Source organism: Echinops telfairi, unplaced genomic scaffold, assembly GCF_000313985.2.
Source record: "Echinops telfairi isolate 266 unplaced genomic scaffold, ASM31398v2 ScPeMD7_2573;HRSCAF=3158, whole genome shotgun sequence".
NCBI classification, from domain to species: Eukaryota; Metazoa; Chordata; class Mammalia; order Afrosoricida; family Tenrecidae; genus Echinops; species Echinops telfairi.
In genome coordinates this window covers 1865671-1874402 of record NW_022106471.1, presented here as the reverse complement: position 1 = coordinate 1874402, position 8732 = coordinate 1865671, and the positions used below count along the sequence as shown (strand labels likewise).

At 48.8% G+C, this 8732-nt stretch overlaps 1 protein-coding gene across 2 annotated transcripts in view; it reads left to right on the top strand.

Moving 5' to 3' along the window:
• Nucleotides 1–8732, top strand: part of ANXA4 (annexin A4) — a 54646-nt gene that overhangs the window by 15579 nt on the left and 30335 nt on the right. The window contains exons 1-2 of one of the 2 annotated variants that reach the window (XM_045294129.1): nt 6065–6083; nt 6823–6877. In XM_045294129.1, coding sequence (XP_045150064.1) covers nt 6869–6877 — 9 coding nt within the window. In that variant the 5' untranslated portion in view covers nt 6065–6083; nt 6823–6868. Of the gene's footprint in view, nt 1–6064; nt 6084–6822; nt 6878–8732 lie in introns of those variants that run through there. The other variant, XM_045294128.1, reaches the window with a different exon arrangement.

Here is an 8732-nt window from a genome sequence, read left to right as displayed (position 1 = left end):
AATTGAAAACATTTCTCCCAATTCAAATCCCCCAGCCCTGAAACAAAACTTCCTGTGCTTTTAGAAGGACCTAATTTCCAAGGAAAAATAGCTGCTTCCATTTTTGTTCCGTCCTCTTTCTTGGACATTTTCGAAAGCCTTCACTGTTTGTGTGGAACACAGCCACACCCTGCACAAATCCACAGACCAGAAGTTTAAATCTGTCCTCCGAGTGGAACGTACGTTGAAACCTGGTCCCAGAGAAATGGTGACTCACTCACATGTGGCCTTCTGAAGGGAGAGAGTCTGCAAGAAAGGGCCACGTGGACAGCCAATCCCTCTGGGGGCTGGCCTGGGGAAATGCCACTTTGTAGTGTCCCACAGCTAAATGGAGGCTGCCCGGCGAAGCTGGGGTTTCAAGGAGAGCACCCAGGATCAGAGTGGATTTCCCACAGTGCAGCGGGTCCAGAGAAAGCTTATTCATCCACACACCCCAAGGGGCATTTCTTAGCTTCCTCAGGCTGCCGGAACAATGTGCCACCAAGAGGTGGCTTTCAACAGCAGGCATTTGCAGCTGCAGTCTGAATTCAGGGTGTGAGCAGCACAGTTGTCTCTGAAGGTGCTAGGGCAGTGGTTCTCCACCTTCCTCAAGCCGCGACCCTTTCATGCAGTGCCTCATGTGGTGGTGACCCCCCCCAACCATAAAATTATGTTCGTTGCTACTCCATCCCTGTCCTTTTGCTCCTGTTATGAATCGGGCAACCCCTGCGAAAGGGTCGTTCGACAGCCCCCCAAAGGGGTCGTGACCCACAGGTTGAGAACCGCTGCTCTAGGAAGCAGCTTCTGGCAGCTCCAGTTCTTCCTTGGCTCTTAGGTGCATCTTCAACAGAGCGGACTCCTCGGCCCGTGTGACGCTTCCTTGTTTAAGATGGCCTAAAACTCACTCTGCTCCAGGATGACCTCCTAGGAACTGATCCTCAAAGGTCCTAGATCCAAATAAAGCCATTGCTAGGACTCCTCCCACTCTAGTATTTTATAGCTAGCGCACACGAGAAACCAAATTCGCGTTCACGGGTTTTGGGGGACTTTGGATTAAGTCGTACTACCCCCACCCCAACCAATGTGTGTGACCTTGGCTCGGTCCCAGTTTTCAGTATTACCCTCAGTCATTAACCTCCATTCTGCAACATGATGTAATTCCATTGTGTGCGGTCGATCCTAATCTCTGTGATAGGAATGAGGCGGGATTAGGGCTCACTTTGTTCGTGAGACAGGATCCGTCCTATGGGTTGCATTGCTGATAGATACACGCTTTCTCGGATTGCGGTCACACCTCTCCGGCAGGCCTGCTTCCGCCCGGAGCCTGGCCTTCTCAATGGGATGGCTTTGCACGCCTGTGGTTGGATGAGTGTTTGCTGAGTTTACGAGTCTGACACTCGGGGGAAAATCCAATTTCCCTGCTGCCTAACTTCTGGGTGAGCGGGAGGAATTCTCCAACGGGGGCCTCCGTCGATGTTGTCAGGTGCCCTGGTCACCTGGGGTTGATTTCTGCCCATGGGACGGGTGGAGCAGACCTGCTGACGGTGTGCGGGAGTCATTTTCAGTTCAGCGAGGGTCCTGCTCAGTGCAGCTTCTCCGTCTGATAAAGAAGACAGGGAGCTGAGGAAGGCGAAAGGTCGCTTTTATTGACAGCATGCAGGCAAGAGACAAAACTCAGGTCAAGTTCTCGCAGCAAGCAAGTGCCTTGCATTTCCATTCACTTCCAGACAAGGCATTTGGACATGCTCCTGGAATTCTGAGGAAAGCCCGGGCATGTTAGGGGCTCCTTAACATTTCTGGGGCCACAGTGTGCGCAAGGTGTGTGTCAGAGTGTGCGCAGAAGCGGCTGGAGCCCCTTCTTAGAGGTTTTACATCGTTTGCCTCTGAAGCTCTCTGCAAGCTTTTCCTATTCCCTCCTCCCATGAAGAGGCTTTGGTCAGGACTGGCATTGGGAGGACTATAAGGAGGAGGGGGCCTTGCGGAGCAGCCTCATCAGGAGCGGGTTACCAGGCCAGGTCTTCTGCCCGGAGGCTGCTGGCCACACGTTCAAACTGCCCACCTTCCGGTTAGCAGCCTCACTGTCCTGCCACCGGGGCTTTGGATGGATGGACAGACAGACAGCCTACGGGAATTTGGCTTCACGTCAGAAGTCCTTGTTTCACATGCCTGCAGTCTCCCGTCGGGACAAGAGAACCCCCATATTTGATTCAGCTTGTGGGTTGCCAAAAACATTTGTGGCGGTGCCACACCAGGGCCATTTGTGGGGGACGTGTAATAATGATCCCGCTGAGCATCCATCCAGAAAACATCCTGGGCATTTCCAGTTTTCCCTTCGTCCCTTGTGAGCTATTTCTCTGGCTGTATCTAAGCTTATAAATGGAACATACATATAACTCATTTTCCCCATAGTAACCGTGTACCGAGTCCCCATGTGGCTGTCCGTCACTCTAAAACAGTGGTCCTCCACCTTCCTCATGCCGAGACCCTTTCATACAGTTCCTCATGTGGTGGTGACCGCCAACGATAACATTATTTTCGTTGCTACGTCATCACTGTCATGTTGCTACGGTTATGAATCATTATGTAAGTATCTGATAGACAGGATGTGTTTTCATTGTTACAAATTGAACATAATTAAAGCATGGTGATGCATCACCAAAACAGTATGTCATTCTATATTGCGAAATATTTATTTCTAATGACTAATCAATGAAATTTTGTCTTGAGCATGGTGTAGCATGGGTAACAGTCTTAATATAACAACAGTCAACTACATTGCTACATTTTTCGACAGTATGCATAGAAAAGCCAACATCAGTGCGAAGGTTGAAATAGCTTCTTGCTCAACAGATCAGCATAGATCTGCATGTGGTTGGACCCGCCTGGAGACAGATAGAGGAGAGGTGTCTCGGTTCCTAAGACCATCGGAAATACCAGTATGTGTTTTTCGATGGTCTTAGGTGACCCTTGTGAAAGAAAAGGCTTCTTTGAACCCCAAAAGGGTCGCTACGCACAGGTTAAGACCCGCTGCTCTAAAACAATGTCTTAAAAACATCAAGAGTCGTTGAAAACCCCGTGGAGCTCAATTCTTTCTCCTCTAACACACATGGGGTGCCCATGAGTCAGACTGGACTTGCTGGAAACCGGGCTTGCTTATTTGGTGGGGGACGGGGAGTCGAGGACCAGGTGTTGTGCTGGGAAGCATTTGCCTGGGCTCCCTTCATATGTATCATCTGGTTTCTAGTGGACGAATCAAGGAGCGCCACTTTTCCGCATCGATTTCTAGAATCCATGTAGACATTCCTTTAGAACTGGCAAAGAAATATTCAGTGGGCGTCTCTCTATAAATGGAATTTTGCTGTATGCTGTCCAAGTTTCAAAACAAATTGGCCAGAAGAACCCAGTGTTCAAGTAGGAAACATTTGGTAAAACATTTGTAGCTCATTGAATAATAGCTCTCAGTATTTCCAGAAGGCTTTGCTTAAGTACTTATTGGCTTGGTAACAAGGGGTGGAGATGCTCATATAAAACGCTGGCTTTGGGGGTGGGGTGGGGGGAGGAAGGGAGACAGAGCCATTGATCCTAAAAGCCATGTCACCAGGTTTGCCGGCCAATCAGCAGCAACTCTGTTCTTCTCTCCTATAAGTGACACTTACGATGGCATCTGGGTACATTTAGTGAGTCAGAGGACATGGACAGTGGACCAGGGCCTCAGATGAAGGCGTGCCCAGGACCATTGAAAGTGAAAATCGCTCCAGCATGACTTCTCCCAGTGCATGTTGGGAAAATGAGGGGGTTGGGGGGAGGGAGCGCCCTTCCGTGCCCATGGCAGATGGCCCTGTCCGTGCGCGAGCCTCAAACCATAACCAAGCCCACCCTCGTTTCCACTACTTTTGTCCACTCTTCAACCCTCCTAAGTTCATTCCTACCTAGGGACCTTTCCACGGATTGCTGCCCCTGCCTGAAACCCTACTTCTCCAGACCTTTGAGTGACCAGTCCCTCCTCCTTGGTCCACGAATGTCATTTTCCCCGAGGTGCCTTCCCGGATCACTCTATCCGGGCCAACTCCTTCCCATCAGGTCCTCCTGTCTTGCAGGGCTCAGCGCACCTCTTCTGTGAAGGGTTACGTAGAAGACACTTAGAGCTGGCCACACGATTTCTATCACAACCACTCGCTCCAGCCCGTGGACACAGCCGTGGTCGGTATACAAGCAAATGGGGGTGGCCAAGCTCCCAGGACACTCTATTTGAATCTGAATTTCATGTAATTCTCACATGCCAGGAAATGTTTGTCTGCTTTTTGTTGGCCATTTGAGCTGTAAAGGCTATTGTTAGCTTGTGGTTAGCCACTACTGAATCAGGCCCCCAGCTTGTGTGTGTGTGTGTGTGTGTGTGTGTGTGTGTGTGTGTGTGTGTGTGTGTGTAAGAGAGAGAGAGAGGATAGAACGACTCCAGAGGGTTCTCTTGGCCATATCATTGCAGATGTACATCGCCAGGCCTTGCTGCCCAAGGAGCCTTTGGACGGGCAGGCCTTCACAAACCTCTGTGCCAGCCAAGCTCTCTAAAAGCCATGCATAAGCAGGATTGGTCCATGCTAATCAATGCCCCATCATCCCACAGAGTTTCCATCTTACTGGTATCTGAAACTCTCCTATTTATTTGTTTTTTCCCTCCTAGTTGACTGTAAGCGCCTTAGAGGCAGGCACTTGGTCTCATTCATTCCATCAACTACAGCAATCATTGGTGATTGCACATTCTTCCTTCCAAACAGCGTATGTACGACCCATGACAGAGTCTGCTCCCTCTCTGGGTCTTTGCCCCTACCTGACTAGCCCCCACCTGCTTTTGCTGCCCTACCTCTGAGCCTTCCCTGGAATAAGCCCCCTTTCCTAGCAGCCTCTTCTCCTTGTAATCCCTGAACCACGGCTCATTCTTCCCTCTACCCCCTTGCTTAGGCCATGCCCCACAACCAACTGGCATTCCTGTAGGAAGGGAACGAACCTCTCTAATATGAGGTGGCGTGCTTGGGTGATATAAACAGTTAACACACTGGCTCCTAACCAAAAGATCGGAGGTTCAGGTTCACCCAGACGCACCTCCGAGGAAAGGCCCGGAGATCTACTTCCAACAAAATCATCCATTGAGAACCCCGTGGAGGACAGTTCTACTCTGACACACGAGGCATCCTGAGTTGGAATGGACTCCCAGTCACTGTGTTGTGTTTGTCACTGGGGATGTAAGTCTGCAGTGAAGGATGGGGAACCGTGGGAGTAGGGAGTGGGGCCTGCGGAGAGCTGGAAAGGAAGAGAGAATGTGTCCCAACGTGGCTCGGGTGTCAATAAAGTGGGTGAAGAAGGATTTTGTTATTCTAGGGAGTGACCAGAAAGTGCTGCTCGGTAGGTAGGGCTGTGTAGGCCAGTGGTTTTAAGCTACTGTAAAGCTTGTATCTTAGGAATCTTCTTAGAATGCAGATCTTAAGGTCCTTAGGTAGGGCTGAGGTGGGGCCTGAACGTCTGCATTTCTAACAAGCTCCCAATCTCTAGAGTCCTGGTGATGTAAGGGGCTCTGCACCAACTGCTAACCGCACGGTCAGCAGTTCTAATCTGCCAGTTGCTTCATGGGAGAAAGATAAGGCTGTCTGCTCCCATTAAGATTCAAAGTCTGGGAAAACCAAAGGGGCAGTTCGAACCTGCCCTACAGGGATTCTCTGAGTCCGGATCAACTTGAGGACAGTGAGTGAGAACAAGCCCCCAGGTGATGCTTGGGTTCTGGTTTGAGGACCATCCTTTGAGGAGCACGGCTCTCACTCACTTGTCATCGTGCCTTTGCTGACTCACCGCGACCCTATAGGGCAGGTAGAACTGCCCCTGTGAGTTCTGAGAATGCAACTGTTTATGGGAGTAGAAAGCCCTCTCTTTCTCCTTTAGAGTGGCTGGTGGTTTTGAATGGCGAACCTTGGAGATCGAGCCCAACTCACAACCACTGCACCACGAGGGCTCCAGTTGGGTTTGAGCTAGATGCTTAGGAAGGGAGCCTTGTTCGTGTGACTCAGAAACAGGAGGAGGTACGTATATCATGTGAACTCCCCCCAGATTCCTACGCTAGCATGAAGCTGTTGCCTGCATTCTGAACGACTGAATAAGTATGTTACCATTGATTGTAGCACCTTCTTGACAAACGAGCGGGTGCTGAAGCAAACTGAGGACCAAGTTGTGTGTGTGTGTGAGGCTGCCGGTCACAGGGAAGGAGCCCCTCTAGGTCCTGAGATGGTGGCAGTGGAAGTGGCCGCTAGGAAAATGAAATGAATCCATTGTTGGCTGGGCCCTCTAGCCTGTTTTGTCCATTCCCGCTCATGTCTGTCTGTCTGTCTGTCTCTCATGTCTCTCTCTTTCACACACACACACACACACACACACACACAGTAAGCTGGAATACAAAGCCTATTTCCCTGATGTACCATTTGGATTCTCCATAATACACTGTTCAGGATCAATGTTTGCGTTGAGTACAAATAATGTTACATCACCCTAATAAAACAATAGCAGCAATTTCTGTAGTGCCTGTCTCCAAATAGAAAAGCAGATAGGAAAGTTATCTTTCTGGGATACTCAAGTTCCTTGTTCCAATAATTTTTAACAGCTATTAACCTGCTTCTTGTATCTTTGAGTCATGAGAACTTTTCACGAAGATGGCTATCACTTCCTCGTGGTTAAACTCCTGTGAACGAAAGGTTATCCTGATTAATGATTTCAGGGCTATTTCCCTTATCACTGTAATTCCCCCTCTCTCTGCTTTTATTACAGAGGGACTTCTGCTCCGGTGATTGAACTCTGATCCTGACACTGAATCATGGCCATGGTAAGTTGTAGCGCTCCTCACCCTGCCCGGTGACAGGCTGAGACAGGTACAGGGTGTGTATCCGGGGATGTGGGTTTGTACAAGGGGGTGTTTGCTCAGCAGAGGAAAAGGAGGAAACGAAAAGACGGTTTATGTTTCCCTTGTCTTTTTAATATCACTTTATATGCTTTCTGGAGTGGTGAGTCGCTCAATCCTGAAACTGTATTCGAAGAGAGACTCTTTTAATCCTTCTAATCGTCTCACAATGTTAGAAGCAAGTTAACGTTCTCTCTACAGAAATCACCCCGTGTTCCTTGTGGACCATGTAGATACATTAAAAAGAAATTGAAGCACTGAATCTCCCACGGAGTGTATCTCCAGGAGATGACCACTGTGGGTATTTTATATTCTTGGGCATCTTACATCTTCTTGGTCAAGTAGAAGGTCAGAGAAACAGAGGAGGGCCCTCGGGGAGATGCATCAGCCCGGTGGCTGCAGCGATGAGCCCCGGCATAAGAAACCTGGTGAGGAGGCCCAGGACCGCGTGGTGTGTCATTGTGTTCCGCATGGAGATGCCGCAGGCTGGAACGGGCCTGACGGCACCTCACAGCAGCTGTAGTTTCAGGCTTTTTAGCAAGGGAGTTTCTGATCCACCAGGGCATGCCATCTGCCTCGTGTTCTCACCGGCTGTGGTCCTTGAGCTCGGTTATATGATCTTTGGAACAAGCAAGAAATCTAATTCCTCTGAGATTACTATAAAATTCAGTGCTGAGGTAGAAGCTGAGTTTCTCACCTGGTAAACAGGGCCAGCCATCTGCTCTGGAATAATAGCAGGAGCTAGAATCTTACACCTGGACAGGAATGGAAAAGCCCACCCGCTCTAGCCACCTGCTTTAGGAAGATGGTGGTGTAAAGTAAGCTATCTTGGGCAAATGGATATATTCTCTTTTTACTTTTTTTTTTTTTTAAAGATATTCTACAATTTTTTTCACCAACCTCAACAAAGACTCAGTCACAACTGCCCAAAATCTCTCATGCTTCTGTTTAAAATCCATTCCTGTGTGATTGAGCCACCCCCGGGGACCTAAATAATATTTGTTAAGAAATGCCGGTGGCTTCCACTTTGTGCTGGATTTAGGCTCTGGGGACTCAAAAGTGAATGGGCTTCCCATCCTGTTTTTAAGCAACTCGTTTGTCCTGCGTGTGATGACTGTAACCAAGCTACATACAGGTGTGCTTTCCGCTCTAGGTAAATTACTTTGGCTCTTGTAGCTTTCATCTCAGAACCTGTTTTTCTATCATGACTGATATTTATCAGATCAAGGAAGAGAAAACCGTGCAATATAGTCACCATATTGTCATTCCCAGCTAGTTTGCAGCATTTTATTTTAGACCCTCCTCAGATAGGTAATGATTTACAAATAGTGGTAGTGAGAGCGTAAACAGCAGTTTGTTCTTCTACTTTTTCACTTAATGTTGGAAAACGTTCAAGATGGAATGACCTGTGCCTGGCTATCAGGAAAGAGTGTCTGGGGTCTTAAAGGCTTGTTTGAAATCAAGCAGCTATCTAAGGGAGGAGTCAGCTACGTCCCCAAATAAGAAGCCCACTAGCTATGTGACCCAAGGTTTGTAAATAAGATCCAAATCCAGAGGAGGGAGTGGTACTAATGCCTAAATTCTAAACAGCCAGCTTCGGAATGCTGTGTAGAATAGTGGAAGCCCAAAATCTATTTGCAGGGTCCCTACGTGGATTGAGTGCCCCGTGAAACCCCCCTGCCCATAGTCTAGACACGTGACCAGCCTCCTGTCAGACAAAAGGCATGGTGAAGTGGAATTTGGCATCTGTCCTTAAGCTTGAATGTCACACCTTGACATT